Consider the following 18,369-nt stretch of genomic DNA (forward strand, 5'->3'; position numbering starts at 1 on the left):
AAAACTCTGTGTAAAATGTATAATATATCTGGAAAATGCCATCGATTATAAGGAAATATAAACTTCCACTGACTTGAAAAATACATGATTTGTAGGCCTACATATAAGGTGCCAACTACATGCACGGTAAAACGGGGCAAAGCGGGTACAGCTAGTATCTTTATATTTAGAAGTTTTGTTTCCTTTTTGGATCAAATTTTGAAATATTAACCCAGCTGTCTCTGTCTTTGCTCATCCCCACCACTCAGACCAGCGACTATCTAACTACAGCTTGCTCCTCATCATCTGCTTTCTGCTTGCGTTTACACTCCTAAACGCTTACATTAAAAATTAAAATAATTTTCTTACTTGTTGTTTTGTCATTTTTGAACTTTCCTAGACCTTATAAATGCGCCGAAAAGAAAAATAACTATTTCTTTCAAGTAAAAAGAAAGGCAGCTATTTAATTTAAGGAAGCAGCTAACCGTTTTGATGTATGGTTTAAGAATTAAAGCTTGGTTACGGGTCTATGAAAATATTGATGACTCCGCTTTAAATGCACAAAAATAGGTTTTTAATTATATTGTTTTGTTTCTCAATTCTACATATTTTATTTTCAATCTTTTAATAAATTTATGTTCATAAAATTAAATGAAAAATACGCGAATTAATGAGCTAGTGTCACCTGCCTGCCATGTTATCTTATGTGACGTCTGGTAGAAGACTTGGCAACGTCGCAAGTAGGGTTGTTTAGTGTCATACGTCCCATAAGATAACATGGTGGACAGGTGACATCAGCTCATTAATTCGCACTTTATTGATTTAAATTTATGAGCATAAATTTAAAATATTGAAAATAAAACATACAGAATTAAAACCAAAACATTATGAATTAAAATTGTTATATCTGTACATTTAAAGCGGAGTCAATATTTTCATAGTCCAGTAACCAAGCTTCCGTAAATACACAAATACATTAGGTACCTGCTTCCAAACAAAACAGCTGTTACAACCCTACTTGTTACGTTGCCACTTCACGAAGGCCGCGGCCTGGAGTTAAAGGTGGGCGTGTGGGGATACCTCCGTTTTATCGTTTTATCTATGATAAAACTTTTTTGAGCCTCATAATCATTGGTTAGGCTAGCAAATATCGGTGAAAAGTAATTTTACTCGTTACTGTAACGCTAGTGCTGCATGGTTCTGGATCTCGCTAGCCTACCCCTATAAGAAACAGTCGGTCTTAAAAGAAAAAGGAATCGCTGTAAACAAGCGATAGAACAAGAAGAATAAGAACTTCTAATTCTGAATTAACCTAACCAGCAGCGAAAGAAAACAAAAACAAACAATAACAATGTAAAATCACAGACAAGGGAAACTTAGTCAATGGCAATGGTAAAATGTATCTAACTTAAATTTTCTAAGAAAGTTGAGCTATGAGCTGTTGTAGGTAGGCAATACAAATTAAGTTAACTGAATGCAATTATTTTTGTGAATCGTAATGAAATGAATAATATATCATTTTTGATAAGTGATTTAATATGCAGGCTATTGTTTTGTTTATTAGTATTTGTCTGAGTCTGAGGTCTGCTCTTGTTGAGAAAATGTTTTATTTTGTTAGCGACTGAAGATATTTAATAGCTCTTAAGTTTAACCTATAATAGGCCTAGTATATTAATTAGTAATATATCCTTAATTATATTTTTCGTAATATTTTTGTTTTATCAATGAATGAATAAGTTACTAGCTTTCATGGTAAGTTACAGTAATTAATTAGAGATGTAAGTCCATCAACGCTATGCTCTTTTCTTGAGGGTTAGTACATTCGTAACTTAAATTACTGGTACTTACCTGTTAAAGGGTACATTCATTATAATCGATGATTTCTTTTCGATAGGCTATATCGATATTTATGATTTCCTTTACGATCCATATTTCTTCTGTTTTAATATCTTCAAACACATTTAAATTACAAATTAAGAACTAATCTTGTTTAGGCAAAAATAATTGCCTGCTAGGCTATATTTTGGATTAAGAAAATAAATATAACTATTCTAAACTAACTTAACATAACTAACCAAACTTGCTGCGTAGGCTAAGATTACCGTTTAAAAATTCCGTTTGATAACAGAAAAGGCATATGGGGAAACAGGCTATCAAACGGAATTTTGAAATTATGGATACAGCAAGTGGTTGGTTTTGCTTAGGTTAGTTTAGAACAGTTTCATTTCATAATAGGCTAATATTATATATATATACTTGAATACTTGTTGTCTTAATCTTTGACCGAAATATATCGGATAGATTGCGTCGTTATACTAATATTTACAAAATTATTATATACAAAACTTGTTTTACAAAGTATCATAAAACTTAAAACTTGAAACTTAGGCTGTGGCAAGCGTGTCTATTTCTCAACCTGGCATCAAAGGATCATTTGACAACTCGTCAAGACTATACAGGGGCCTATTTGTGAGCAAGTTCTTCAGCTCGGACTTAAACGCTGTACCGTCAAGGTTCCTTAGGTGGTTTGGAAGGGAGTTGTAGATTTTGATAGCCGATCGGGGGTATCTCCTTAAGGTATGGCTCAAGCGGCAGCGAGGCATATCCAGGTCATGGGCCCTTCTTATTCCATACTCATGCCTATCACCTCGGGTCACAAAATCACTTAGGTTTTCCTTTAGCAAGACCAGACTATTAAGTATGTACTGGCTCACCACTGTGAGGATTCCCAACTCTTTGAAGATGGGTCGGCAATGTTCTCTTGGGCCTTTAGATGTTATCACCCTCACAGCTTTTTTTTGTAGCAGAAGTATTTCATGGCATGCAGGGGAGTGTCCCCAGAGCACTATTCCGTACATCAAATGGCTATGAAATAAGGCATGGTATATGGTTACCAGATAGGTCTTAGTGATTTCATCTCGGAGTTTCCTTAGCAGATAGAGAACTCTGGATAACCTAACGCATACCTTATCAATGTGGCTAGACCAGTTTAGCCTAGAGTCCAGCCAAAACCCAAGCAACTTCACAGCTTCCTCATGATCAGTCCTCGACTTGAGGGTGCACATCAAAGATTGAGACTTTTCTTAATTTATTTTGAAGCGATTAGCAACAAACCAGGACTTAGCCTCAACAAACAACTCGTCCGCTGTATCCCTCAACAGGTTAATGTCTTTCCCTCTAGTCACCAGGGTGGTGTCGTCTGCAAAGAGGAGGGTGCAGCCGTTTAGCCAAAGGTCGTTTATCATGATGCTAAACAGTAGAGGGCCTAACACCGAACCTTGAGGAACGCCTTGGGGAACAACCTGGACATTTGAGGACACTCCGTTCACTGATACAAATTGCCTACGATTTTCTAAATAATTCTGCAAAGAGCACAACACTCTACCACCAATACCATATTTTTTCAGTTTCCCTAAAAGGATGTTGTGGGAAACAACATCGAACGCCTTACTCAGATCGCATAACCTCAGCATGACTGAGTCATTGCACTCAAAGGCATCTGAGATGAGGTCAGTCAGATTCATTAGGGCTGTAGTAGTTGAGCGCCCACTTCGGAAGCCGTGCTGGGCATCCGAAAGCAAGTTGTTACCTTCAAAATATTTAATTAGCTGCCTCTTCATCACAGTCTCAAGTACCTTAGAGAACACCGGCAAGATAGATATGGGGCGGTAGTTAGACGGATCTGAGGGATTTCCCTTTTTAAAGATTGGAATGGTCCTAGCAACTTTTAGGACATCTGGAAAGGACCCTTTTAGTAAGCACAAGTTAACTAGCTTAGTTAGCGGTGTACATATCAGATGTATAATACCTTTAAGTATAGAACAGGAGATACCAAATTTACATCTTGGCTGTCAGAGTTTTTGAAGCCCTTCACTAGACTTATAATGTAACGTTCACTCACCTCAGTCCAACTTGTTAGTGTGTGGTTAGTGGCATAATCAGTGACTGCAGCAACCGGATCTTCATGCTGCAACAAGGAGAAGTTGTTGATGATATCATCAGCTATCCTGACAAAATAGTCATTAAAAACATCAGGGGACGCAGTTATCTTAGGGCTAGGGCTGGACCTCCTGTGCTCATTTACGACATCCCACGCAGCCTTACAAGTATTGGACGCCTTCAATATTTTGTTTACATTGCTGACTTTCTTTGCTTCCTTAACTTTAGCACTGTAGTCTTTCTTTAGTTTAGAATATAGAGCAAAGAATTTAACTTTTTGATTTAGGCCAACAGCAAGATTGTAATGATCGTGCACTAAGATCACTAAGGAACGCAATTTCCTAAGGTGTGAGGAGTACCAGGATTTGTCAATGGCTGTACATTTAGTCTTTTTACTACCAAGTTTATAGATTTTCAGCGGATACACTACATCAAACTTATCCTGGATCAAGTCGAGAAATAACCTGAATGCAGTATTAGGCTCTGTAGTGAGTTGTAGGCCTAAACAGTTCCAGTCCACGATATTTAATTCGTCTATGAGCAAAGGCAGGTTATCCTTATCAATAAATCTCTTAGTGGCTACGTTCTTATCTGCATAGGAAGTATTTGACCTTATTATATATAGCCTATATATATATATATATATATAATAGGTTACGTACCGTGGTCCGTCTTCAGTCTTATTTTAGTTAATGGATGACTAGTTTCGGGTACAAAGACCACTGTCAAATCCTTTTTCTAAACATCATGTAGAAGCTGGTCAATAATCCGACGGAAGTCTTCATCATTATATAAATACAGGTTAACACATAAAGTTTATTATTTAAAATACACAAGTTACGGAACATATAAGACGATTGATAGGCCGGCCACATTTAACACGAGACAAACCGACGCAGGTTACACGGCGGACACAACAGAACTATCCATTGTCCAGTTGGTGACATTGACCTTGGTGGAGGGGATACGTCAGCTGATAAAGACTTGTATTAGCTCTGTTGTCAATGCTTTCAATTCTGTCGAATAAAATATTTGAACCAAAATTTAGTTTTTCATTCAAGACAATGAGGGGATTTTTTATTAGCTTTGTAAATTTCGAGACTCTCTAAGGCGTTCATGAGAGGGCCTTTACTGCATTTGTGCAGGATTTGTAAATTATTTTGGCAACTACCGGTATTGACACTGTGATTTTGGTATTTATTAAATGTTCTGCAAATTTGGAACGTTGTAGTGACAGTTTTGGTTTAGGGAGATGTTCTTTAAACCTGGTGTTGAAAGAACGTCCCGATTGGCCTATGTATAATTTTGAGCAGTCATTACACGAAAGTTTGTAAACACCTGTGTCATCTAAATCGTTATCATTTTGTTTACGGCTGCTTTGGCTCAAATGACGTTCTAGTTTGTTTGATGTTTTACTGGCTAAGGTGATTTTATGTTTCTTTAATTCGTTTTTAAGGTATAGTGTAGGTTGGCTCCGAATTGGACAGATACAAAGTAGCTGGGTTTATCAATCGGTTTACTAATTTTGTTTTTATGTTTGTTGATAATCTTATCAATAATACTGCTGGGGTAGCCATTGCTAACAGCTATATGTTTCAGAATGAGGTACTCAGAGTTGTAGTCTTCTGGTGACATTGGGATTCTTAACATTCTGTTAACGAAACTGTTGTAAGCTGCGATTTTGTGAGCTTGTGGATGATTAGATGAAGCATGAATGGTGTGATCGGTAGTAGTTGGCTTCCTGTATACAGGGTGATTGATATAAGTGTGCCAGCCGTTTTATTCGAAAACTATAAGAGATATCAAAAAAAGTTAAATGGTAAGTGCCTTGGATTTTTTATTTAAAAAAAATTGTAGTCAAGGTAAAAAAATTATTTTAGCCGCCATTTTTGCAATATGGCCGCCAACTTTGATTTTTCTTACGGAACACCCTGTATTTTATGATGTATTCTGGTAGAAAAAGTAATTTTAAGACGATTTTATTCTTGTGATTTTTTTCATAAACCTAACCGTTTTAAAGATAATAATGGTTAAAGTTTTGAAATTTCTGCATGAGAAAGAGTTTCGATAAAGGCCTAAGCAAGCATGCCAGCTGTTTTGCTCGAAAACCATTCAAAATTTCACAACTTAAACCATTATTATCTTTGAAACGGTGAGGTTTATGAAAAAAATCACAAGAATAAAATCGTCTTAAAATTACTTTTTATACCAGAATACATCATAAAATACAGGGTGTTCCATAAGAAAAATCAAAGTTGGCGGCCATATTGGAAAAATGGCGGCTAAAATAATTTTTTTGACTTGACTATAATTTTTTAAATAAAAAATCCAAGGCACTTACCATTTAACTTTTTTTTATATCTCTTATAGTTTTCGAATAAAACGGCTGGCACACTTATATCAATCACCCTGTATTTTGAATTTTATGTTGTCATTGTCTTTGGTAAGCGTTAAATCCAGGAAGTTTAAAGATTGGTTTAGTTTGACTTCCAAAGTAAACTTCAAATTAGAAGATATGTTATTTAAAAGTAATTATTCAGAAGCTGCAGTTGTCTGGAGTTGCCTTTAAAAACCAAGAATATGTCGTCCACATATCTTTTGTAAAAAATTTTATTAATTGCAGAGTTTATTACTGTCGGAGAAAATGGATCTATTCTCGAAGTGGACATATTCTTGGACATACCCTCCCCCAAGGTCAATGTCACTTACTGGACAATGGATAGTTCTGTTGTGTCCGCCGTGTAACCTGTGTCGGTTTGTCCCGTGTTAAATGTGGCCAGCCTATCAGTCGTCTTATATGTTCCGTAACTTGTGTTTTTTTTTTTTTTTTTTTTAATAATAAACTTTAACTTATGTGTTAACCTGTATTTATATAATCATGAAGACTTCCGTCAGATTTTTGACCAGCTTCTACATGACGTTTTCAAAAAGGATTTGACAATGGGTCTTTGTATCCGAAACTAGTCATCTATTGACTAAAATAAGACTGAAGACGGACCAAGGCACGTAACCTATTATATATTCGAATATCAGTCTTGGTGGCAAAGATGTTTAAAATATTATATAATAATATATTATATAATATAGTATAAATTGTTTGTTGATACTGAACAATATTTATTTTATCCTTATTGTAGTTGTCAGTATACACGTACTAGAGTAAACACTTAATGGAAGCTACCGTTACCTGAACAGCGCTGTTGCAGTGTAGCGTCAGCAGCCCGAATTACTCCACCTCGGGCATGTCGGTAAGGCAGTTTGGTTTTTAATATTGCTTTCATTGTAGGTTGTAAAATGTCATATTTGTTGATGAAATTAATTTGTTTGGTCATAGTTTTGTTGTTTTATTATGCATTTTAATACAAAATGATTCATTAGGTCAGAGGTGCACTACCGACTACTGCGACTCAAGCATCAGCAGCCTGAACTACATTGCCAAAATTGTTAACAACTATTAGAATGATAATAATAAACGGAAGTTTGTATGTTTTAAATTACCATATAGAGGTTTTTACAATAATAATGACACAGATTGTGCAGTCTAAACTGGGTTAAAACAGAGGAGGAGCTATTAAGGTATGGTAAGTTAATTTAAATGTTATTAAACTGAATTTTATTAAAAATTCCTATTACAGGTATTGGCACAATGGCAAAAGAACACCATCATGACGTAGAACATAATGATAGCCTTTATGGAGATGATTTTCAACAAGGTGTAGACATAAAGGTAAGAGAAGACGTTAGAAGTGCTCGATTTGTAAAAAAATAGGTGCCGGAACTGCTATTTAATGTGATTTGTACCTATGTATGTACCTATTTATGTCAATATTTTTATCTTTCTGAAAGAGAGGTATCGAAACTCTATTCCACTGCGTTCCCCTACAAATTCGAGCACTGGACGTTAGGGACTAACATATAATAATTGTTTAGACTACATGTTACTAAGTCTACATGTACTAAGAGCCAGTGAGAGGCAGTGCTGTTCGTTATCATTGTTAGCTGCACCATAGTTTAAGAGTTTGCAGTACCTCTGCCATCTTAGAATTTTAATCGTAAAGATTAATTTTAATGTTATTTTAGTACAATAGCCTCAAATGCAGGATTTAACATTTTGAAATTTATAGTCAATTGATAGGATTTATTATAAAAAAGATCAGTCAGTTGTTGCTAATAGGAAGGTGCACAGAGATATTTTTCAAATCAAGCATTTTTGTGTTCTAATCCAAAAACAATTTCCAGGAGCAAGATAAGAAGATTCTGAGTAAGTTCTTCTCCTCGCAAGCCTTGATCTACGACCCACTAAAGGCTGGGAGTATTGATGGTACAGATGTAGTCGCACATGACAGGGCTGTGTCTAGAGCGTTGGCCTCCAATTATCATCCTCCGCCTACCACTAACAACCCACAGAACACTGTATTTGTAGCAAGACTCAACAGAAAAACTACAGAGCAGAAACTGTTAAAGGTTGTCTCTATAGCATTCATAAGATAAAAGTGTTTTACCTTTGACTATTGATTTAACCACAGTAGATATACCAGACCTTTTCCATTAATTCACTACTCTATAGGGGTGCACACACCGGAGTGGTACGGCAGAGCGTTTGTAGTGCAATATTCGTGCAGTGATTTAGTACAATGGAAGTAAATGCCAGACTGGACCGGTGCAAGCGGTAGCGGTATACCGCCCGTACTACCGCATGTTCCATGCAGCATGTTCCATGCAGCATGTTCCATTTCACTGCCTAGTGGCAACAGCGACGAGCCTGGCATTTGTGTTTCTTCTCTTTTCTAAGTTTAGGCATCAATGTATGGTATTCACTATTCGCCATGCTCAAATCACCTTTTGTTGATTTCATACCCACTGCCTATTTTTGCAATTGTTGTCTTCAGCTACAGCAAACAACAGCAACATTTCTTCCTCGTCTTCTGGTATAAACATATTTATTACTAACGACACACCACACTTGTTGACTGCACTCTCATAAATGAGGACAAACAATTACTGTATTTTGCCGTCACCGCTGCGGTGCGGAATCTCTCCGGTGTGAACGCCCCAGCGATACCACTGCTGCAGTGATGTTGGATTGGGTAGATAAAAGAACGTTCCAATATCGCCACCGCTCCGGTGCGTGCAGGCCTTATACGTGGTATGTAACAGTAGAATATCTAAGGTTTCGAGTCCCTTTTAGAACAAGGGACATAAAAAGCAGTTCTTGAGTAAACATGCAGGATTTGAGATTTTGAAAGTTGTTCAAGGTGCTGCAATTTTTGTACAAGCTTAAGACTCATATAATTGTTTTGAAAGTCCTGACTCCCAGGTTTGAAGCTCCTCTTTTTCCACTTACTGTACAATGGATATTTTCCTTTCATCATTAAATTCTCTTTTATGTCCAACCATTTATAACACTGTCTTCTAAAACTTTTCCATTCAATTACTCAATATTGCTTTCTTCTTTTATCCATCCTTTTTACCATTTCCAACCATCCTGGGTCGCTCCAATTAAACTAATAAACACATTTCAAACAATAATTTTGCATGGATTAACAATCTATCGGCGAATTTTGTTTGCATTTTTTGTTTTTAATCTTATAACTTTTTAATATCTATACTTATTTAATACGCAAGCAGGTTTTTTGTGGCAATTACTCCTCCGAAACTACTGAACCGATTGACATGTTTTTGGTGTCATTGGAAAGAGCGTAACGTAAAGTTGTGCAGGAAACTTTCTTTTCATGGAAATAATTAGAGAGTGAGGCCCTGGGGCCCTTTAAAGTTTTGTATTTCTCCATAAGATTAACGTGGGAAACAAAAAATTGTTATGAAACTCCAGCTGTTGTCAGAAATTAAAAGTGAGAAGAAGAACATATGTTAATTGTAAACAGTCAATAAGTTTGCTACAAACATTTACTGACTTTGTTGAAATGAAATATTTACTATTTGAATTTGGGTTGGCGTAAATATTACAATGGAAAAAAGCGAAAAAGCCTAGATAAAATGATATAATCTGTTATGTACATCTTGAGTATTTCCATAATATTTGAGTCGAATCGTTTTCAGTCATCAGAAATTATGACTGTTATTCGTTTTAAAATAACACCTGTAATACTTAGCAATTGCTCGAATTCGAGCAACAGGGACACTAGTAAATTAATAATATAGTATACAAACTTTTGCAAATAAGATATTGATGAAAGGTCGTCGCCTGCGGGTAAGGATCCAATGATGCTGGCCACATTTCCTTTTTGAATGGCCATGGCAATCCGTTGGACTAGGAAGCGCCTTGCTTTAAAGTCACCTGTTCTTTCAATCAGCTTGCGGCCTATTTCATTTATCCAGTTCTTGCCTTCTTAGCCCAGTCAATGAATGCAATAAAACACCCTTTTTCGCAACTAAATGGTGGAAAGCTGGATTTTTTATATGTGATAGAACCACATGAGAGGTGTATTTTCCCAAAAGTCCCCACTTCTACCCCTTGAGCTTTCCCCCCCACCCCCCTCCAAACATAGAAATTGCAGTGTTTTACTTAATTAGTCATAATTTGAATGCTATGTAAGCTATCGAGCTGCAATTTGTTTTGTTTTATTTCTGATTAGTTTTCCTACAACTTTTGTATTTACAACATTTTTCTAAAACCAATACTTAGGGAGATATAAAATTTAAACTTCGTTAAAAGCTTTGTTTCAGAGTGCAAAATTTTGTTTTTCTCTATGTATATTTTTAATTAGAAATAATACGCAAATATGGTTCAAACAAAAGTTTTAGTACGTTTTTCAAGGTTTACAAATATGTTATTGGTTAGTCATCTAGGTGACCGGGTGAAGAGCTGGGCGTCGGCAAAGAGAGCGCGTGCGGGCTAGTTCAACACCTCTGCGCTGCGTCATCGCACCTACCCCAGCCAATAAACGCACAAACTGCCTTTTTCCGTAGCTAAATAGTGGAAAGCTGAGTTTGTTATATGTAATGGAACCACTTAAGACGTGTTTTTTCAAAAAGTTCCCGATTTTCCACCTTGAGCTTTTTCCCTCAACCCCTTCCAAACCTGGAAATTACAGTCATTCACTTTACTGGATATAATTAAAATTCTACGCATGCCATCGTAGTGAAATTTGATTTGTATTATTTGTAATTAGTTTATCTTCAACTTTTGTACTAAAGGTGTTCTTATAAAACTATATCCAAAGAGATATAGCATTTTAACTTTTTTTGATAATGTTTATGTTTTAGAGTACACAATTTTGTTTTACCCTCTATATATTTTTTCCAAATAAAATGCGAAAAATGTTTCAAACAAAGATTTTGTGTATGTTTCTTGCGGTTTATAAATATATATTTGGTTAGTCGTCTGAACGAACTGATGTAGTGTGGTGCGTTGGCAAAGAGAGCGCGTGCAGGCTTCTTCAAAGCATCTGCGCAGCCCAGCCCCACCCGTCGATGCGTCGCGTCGTAGGCACCGACATCGCTAAGTTCTCAAAGGCTGTATACAGATGCTAAGGCTTTGTACTTTGTACTTTACTACCAAAACAAGCTGTATCCAAGCTTAACCTGAACTGCAAAAACAATTATTATTTAGATGGAACCCAATAATTTACTTTTTTATAACCAGTTTTGGTTCAGGTAAATTAATCTCTACCTACTTACTTGTTATACTTGCAATACTTGTAATACTTGATTTCTTCATCTTTGACCAACGGAAGCTTGATAGATTGAGGTATAGAACACTAGGTCTCATAAACACTTTAAAAATCATTACTATAAACATACTCTTTGCTCTTCCTTACGTTACAATGTGCTTTCCATTATCTACCACCAATGGGACTCGCTTTGTTCCGCAAGATTTATACTAACTGCACCTCGCGGTCAGTAAAGATCTAAACAGTAAACTGCAAAAAAATAATAATTAGATTAAACCTAATCATTTGTACATTTCTTAAATTTATTGTTAGTCTTAACTCGTTTCTCATTTGAAATAATAATTTATTTAATTATTTCTGTCAACGGCTACACCTATTGACAATAATATACATGGATACATATATTACATTACACAAAGCTGGGTAAGAAACATACTGAACCCAATGATGAGATGATGACCCAATTCACCTATGGGTCTGAGGATGATTGCAGTGTCGAATCGAAATCTACCACCACTTACCATCTTTTATGTATATTTACAGTATTGTGAGTAACATTATAAGTGTAAATTTATGTTTTAAGTGTTAGACTATTAGACGTATTTTATTTTATTTACTTTCCAATTAATTAATGTAATAAGTCATATATCCAAAAGTTATAAATAAGTAAGTAAAACACTGTATTTGTGTCCCCATACATGCAGGCAAGACTATTTACGGGATACATACAGGCAAATTATTCAAATTTCCTTTCTTAACATATTGTGAAGAGGTGTCAATCAAATTGGTTTTTTTTCATAATCCTGGTGACGTTCTGTTCTCTAATATTTGATTGTTTTCATGTTATCTTAAAAATGAGTCAGCATAATAGTTATTTATTGGTTAGTGGTAGACATTATGCACACGTTTAACATTGCTAATAAAGATGAAGGCGCTTATTAAGAGTTTTAAAATCTCCTCTATATAGAATTAATACAAAAGTTTGTTTTAACATTGACTGGTTTTAATTTGTATTCATTATCATGATTAAAAATGGCTTATAAAATAATATTACCGACAGTTTTCTATACGTTGTTCGTGATATTATTTTAACACAGGCTTACAACTCGTGGCAGAGCAGAAAGCTAACCCTTGCTAGTGGGAAGCGTGAAGAGAGGGACATACCAATAATAGGACGCAGTTTGTATCAAGGATTAGTGGGTCAACGAAAACTTTTTACTGACAGCGAGAAGCTTCATTTAGTCACGGTTTAGCTTGGAAACAGATTCTTTTGGTAGTAAACTAGGCTACAAATTAGGAAGTCTTAGGATTTGTATGAAACAGTTGAGAACTTAGCGGTGCCGGTCCTTATGCATCGACGGGCGGGGCTGCGCGGATGCTTTAAGAAGCCTGCACGCGCTGTCTTTGCCGACGCCCACATTACATCAGTTATTTCTGATGACCAACCAAATACATATATTTATAAACCTTAAGAAACATACTAAAATTTTGTTTCTGACACATTATGCGTATTTTATTTGGAAAAAATATATCGAGGGTAAAACAAAATTGTGTACTCTAAAACATAAACATTATCAAAAAAAGTTAAAATGCTATATCTCTTTGGATATAGTTTTATAAGAACACCTTTAGTACAAAAGTTGAAGATAAACTAATTACAAATAATACAAATCAAATTTCACTACGATGGCATGCGTAGAATTTTAATTATATCCAGTAAAGTGAACGACTGTAATTTCCAGGTTTGGAAGGGGTTGGGGGAAAAAAGCTCAAGGTGGATAATCGTAAACTTTTTGAAAATACAAGTAAGTGGTTTCATCACATATAACAAACTCAGCTTTCCACTATTTAGCTACGGAAAAAGGCAGTTTTTGCATTTATTGGCTGGGGTAGGTGCGATGACGCAGCGCAGAGGTGTTGAACTAGCCCGCACGCGCTCTCTTTGCTGACGCCCAGCTCTTCACCCGGTCACCTAGATGACTAACCAATAATATATTTGTAAACCTTGAAAAACGTACTAAAACTTTTGTTTGAACCATATTTGCGTATTATTTCTAATTAAAAGTATACATAGAAAAAAATAAAATTTTGCACTCTGAAACAAAGCTTTTAACGAAGTTTAAACTTTATATCTCCCTAAGTATTGGTTTTAGAAAAATGTTGTAAATACAAAAGTTGTAGGGAAACTAATCAGAAATAAAACAAAACAAATTGCAGCTCGATAGCTTACATAGAATTCGAATTATGACCAATTAAGTAAAACACTGCAATTTCTATGTTTGTAAGGGGGTGGGGGGGAAAGCTCAAGGGGTAGAAGTGGGGACTTTTGGGAAAATACACCTCTCATGTGGTTCTATCACATATAAAAAATCCAGCTTTCCACCATTTAGTTGCGATAAAAAACATTTATTGACTGGGCTATCTTTGCACCATGGCCCAATAGTTTCCACACCCAGGACAATTAACTGGAATCCTCTTGATATAATATCTCAATCTGTGTATTTAGTATGTTTTCTCTGGGTGGGCATTTCAGCTGCTGCTCTGGTTTGCTTTTATGTTTGATATAACTTACTGCATATGTATCAGACAGTGGCGGTTCCAGAGAGGGGGCCATAGGGGCCATGGCCCCCCCGAGAATCAGGTTTTTATTTTTTCAAGCGTTTATAATTTGAAAAATTGACTTAAAAATTGCCGCACACATCCCCGTTTCCCACCATCCTATGCCATCCTCACGTCAGTGCGTCAGTCATACAGTACCGATACAGTACATCCTACTACCCACTATAAAAAAAAAAAAAATGTGGCTCAGTAGTCAGTTGAGTATTTGTTTTGTTACAGTTTTTTTTATTAGTACCTAACACAGTTGTTTTACAAGATTCAACCTATGTGCATCCCTCCACTTAAGCACAAGCACATGACAAAATTATAATGGTAAGTAATGGAAGCGTTTAAGGCTTAAGCTTTGCTTAGCTGTTTTCTAAGTTAGGTTAGGCCACGAGTAGTTGAAGACCTGGGGTGAGACTGAGCGGTCGCTGGCAAATTGGGTCCGGGAACGTCGGTTGCAACAGTTGCGCGACTGTCCCTAGACTGTTTCCTTGGTGTGCGCACTCCAATTTAAAACAATGTTGAACATTTTAGTCGGGCAACTGTTGCGCGACTCAAAATTGCCTGTGTGCGCCTGGCCCTAGACTCATGATTGAGCAACCGCCATTACAGTACTACGAGTGCGATGTTGCCGATGTCTACCTGACTACCACACTGCCGTTTCTACAGAGTATTCACTCTCGTAGACATGTGCGTTCGAGTGTATACATCATCAACGTCGCAGTGTCGTACGCTCACCCGCCTGGCTGGGAAATATATATCATCATATTATAACTTAATACGGAGTATGCTTAATCTAATACTCCCTTGGTTACTGGCGCGCTGTGTGATGGAAAAACGGGCCGTGCCCACCATTCAAAATGGTAGGATACTGAGGCCGGCGCCACCGGCGGGCCGTATGGACCTCTCTCTTTTACACAAGTATACCTTTGCTACACTTTTTTTTTACATAAAGATTTCAAATTTATATATTTTTAGACAGAACTTATTACTGTGTAGTTAGTTGGTACTTTTTTATTTTCTGAAACAATCATTGTTAAAAGGAATACAATGCACTTCGACATTATGAAACAAAACATTTAAAAATAGATAGGTGAAATTACAGGGCCGGTAAGAACAGAAAAAGGTTTATCAATGGTTTAAGGAAGTTTTGCATTTAAACTCCCCCTTTCAGATTACAAGACATTAAACTTTTTCTTCGTCAGAGTGCTTAAAATGTTGACTTTGTAAGTATAACTTTCCAAAATTACCGGGGGAGGCCCCGGTTGTGGCCAAGCTGGCCTAGAATAACCCCACACACTCGATAGAATGGCCCCCTCCGAAAATTTGCCCTGGACCCGCCCTTGGTATCAGAGCAAGTGAAATCCCAGACTAGACATTGGCCCTTGCTCCAGGGGATTATTGTGGCTCCATCTGGCCGCTTCCCATCGTTCCGGTTAAGACCTGTGGGTTCCAGTTGGGCTGGGATGTTGGCACACACCAAAGCCTTTTTAATCAGGATGTTTACTTCAGCGTGTCGGAAATTTTCCAGAACTTTTGATAAGAATAAGAATCTTTATTACCCTTTAAACATTTTACAGTGCAATAGGGTTCGTCATTTGCTACATAATATTAAAATGTAATTAAATATTTCACATGAAATAGTAACAAAGATAATTTTATCAAATAAGTTAAGACAAGCTGGCCTGATTCTAATCTAAAATCTAGTCTACTAATGGCATGGTGAAACACAATGCAAAAAATATGAGCAAAATACAAGTCAAAATAGAACGAGTACATAGAAACAATACTAACATAGCAAGATGATAAAAATTGATTTTGAAAAAAATTGTCAAAGGTAAATAAAAATATGACTATATCAAAATGGTTAACATCAGAAACAAGTTACTTAAATACTAATGTATTTAAGGTACTAAATGATACAAGATAATGGGTGTATAAATAATCTATGGGATTATTTTCAGGTGTTTTCAGAGTTTGGGAAGGTGAAAAGTTGTAAGCTAATTAGGTGCTTGGTCACTGGAGAGTCAAAGAGATATGCGTTTGTGGAATACGAGGAGCGAGGCGGAGCGATGGCTGCGTACCGACGAGGCCACAAAATGAGGCTAGACGATGCCATGTTGGTGGTGGACTTTGAGTGTGAACACCTCCTGCCCTTCTGGGTACCCAGGCGACTTGGTATGTCTAAGTTTTAGATCTCAAAATTTTGTATATTTGCTAGAACTAGTGCAGGCGATAGATTTCTTCCCCTAAAACTCCACCTAATTTTGTGAACGGTGTATAAAAATGTTGTAGGATTAAAGGTTACAGAGAAAATTCAAAAAAAAAAAACTGTACATTTAAAATTCCCTCATGGGGTAAACTGTTGTAGTTTGCTTGTTCCTGATACATTTTTATCAAATTTGCCATTTAGCCAATTCTTTTATTTCATACCCTACTATTACGTTTTACAAAAAAATCTTTCTTTCCCTGTTTTATTAAAGTGTAGTACATGTTAAATCTTTTGTAATTTTGCTATGGAATAAATCTGACAATTTTAAGGAAATATTTTAGTCTAAATCAAATTATACAAATGGATCTAGGTTTGATGAAATGGGGGTATTTCTCTAACTGTCCTGAGCTTACTTTGCAAGTGGCTCTTGTACATTTCATTTCAATTATTGTTAAATAAAATACTACTTTTTTGCTGTATTAATTTGTCAGCAATGCCTGTTCAATGTTAATTGTATACAGAATGTTTACGATGTTATAGGAGGAGGGTTAGGTGGTAAGAAGGAATCTGGACAGCTTCGCTTTGGCAGCAGAGACAGGCCATACCGTAAACCGATTCCACTTATGACACATTCCTCCCGCATGGACGTCAATGTAAATTTGTCATAAAGAATATTATATTTATTTGAGATTTTTAGTTTTTTCCTCTAGTTCTAAATAGCAGGGTCGTCGTGTGATTTATTGGCGCCAGGGGCGGGATGTTGTCAGACGTGGCGGGTTGCATCGCTATCTGTGTTTCAAAGCTCAACTACAGACACCTAAATGGATTGAATTACCTTACAAAAATCCTAGAGCCAAGAATCGGGGATTAAATTACTTAAATTTTTGATGAAAATCTTTTTTAATTGATGACTATCAAATCCATACAATTATAGTGAGAAAATATTATTTATTTAATTTTCTCCGCTGAGCTCCCGTTAACTTTTTGGAGATGTTGGACTCTGGACACAATTCACGTACAAATAACTCGTAATCACTCATCAAACTAAGCTCACAGCTGAGCTATGACTGCCGTAGGTGAAAGGAGTGATTCGAGTAAGGGTGTTGGGAGTGGGGGAGGGGCGACATGTCAACATGAGCATATTTGAGATTATTGTCTCTACCTTGAGTCATTGTCAAGAGTCCCAAGGTCGGCCGTTGGCCGAAATCAAAATAGAACACGGCAGCTACTCATGTGTACAGAGCGACACTGCGACAATAAATGCATCCAATGTAATATTCAAAATTCATACCTTCCAAAAATATGTTATGTACATCTATCTAATTTTTTCAATTTATCACTTTTGCCGTGGCACCCACGGTGGTCGCCCCACTCACGCGACGGCCCTGCTGAATAGATTAGGAATTTACTTCTAGCAGACAAACTAACCAGTTTTAGATGTAAAGGACCTTCTAACATTTTTAGCCACAAGCATAAACACTGTGAAAACTAAGAGAGAGAGGAGAATTTCATTAACATTTTCTATGAGACCTGATCAAAGCAGCAACAGCTAGTTAACAAAGCAAAACAAACATTTTACGGCAAAAAGATAAAAAAATGCCATTAATAAAACTAAAGTAACATGGAAAATTATAAAAAAAAGAAATAAAACTTAAGTCGAAAACAGTAGATCTAACTTTAAAAATAAAACCATTATTCAAAATGGTCAAATGGTGACACACACACACCCACTGGCAGTGAGTAATATATTTAATAACATTTTTACAACTGCAGTTGAAAAGCTTGTTTTGCCATATGTTTCACAACCATTAACAACAGCAATAGGTACAGTAACACAGAAACCCTCAAAATCTTGCATTATTAAAAATTTTAAGTTTGAATCTATAACTGAAGACAATCTTGGAAAATTAATACTTTCTTTTGAAAATAAATATTCAACGGGGTATGATGAAATACCTATCACAATAATTAAAAGATCATTACCATATATTTTAAAACCATTAG

At 36.1% G+C, this 18,369-nt stretch overlaps 1 protein-coding gene across 5 annotated transcripts; it reads left to right on the plus strand.

Annotated features, from left to right (window-relative positions):
- Positions 1–1,302: 1,302 nt before the first annotated feature.
- LOC128991147 (U11/U12 small nuclear ribonucleoprotein 35 kDa protein-like) lies at positions 1,303–17,055 on the plus strand. Of its 5 annotated transcripts, none has more exons than XM_054413915.1 (6): positions 1,352–1,426; positions 7,056–7,166; positions 7,554–7,645; positions 8,158–8,382; positions 16,118–16,331; positions 16,906–17,055. In XM_054413915.1, exons 3-6 carry the CDS (start codon positions 7,565–7,567, stop codon positions 17,031–17,033), a joined length of 648 nt encoding a protein of 215 aa, XP_054269890.1. In that variant the 5' UTR covers positions 1,352–1,426; positions 7,056–7,166; positions 7,554–7,564; the 3' UTR covers positions 17,034–17,055. The 5 variants fall into 5 exon arrangements, with proteins under 5 accessions (XP_054269889.1, XP_054269890.1, XP_054269887.1 ...); XM_054413912.1 differs by lacking the exon at positions 1,352–1,426 and adding an exon at positions 1,518–1,731; XM_054413914.1 differs by lacking the exon at positions 7,056–7,166 and having other exon boundaries at positions 1,303–1,426.
- Positions 17,056–18,369: the final 1,314 nt, after the last annotated feature.

Source organism: Macrosteles quadrilineatus, unplaced genomic scaffold, assembly GCF_028750875.1.
Source record: "Macrosteles quadrilineatus isolate MER2022 unplaced genomic scaffold, UCM_ALF_1.0 Scaffold_3__2_contigs__length_128488019, whole genome shotgun sequence".
Taxonomy (NCBI): Eukaryota; Metazoa; Arthropoda; class Insecta; order Hemiptera; family Cicadellidae; genus Macrosteles; species Macrosteles quadrilineatus.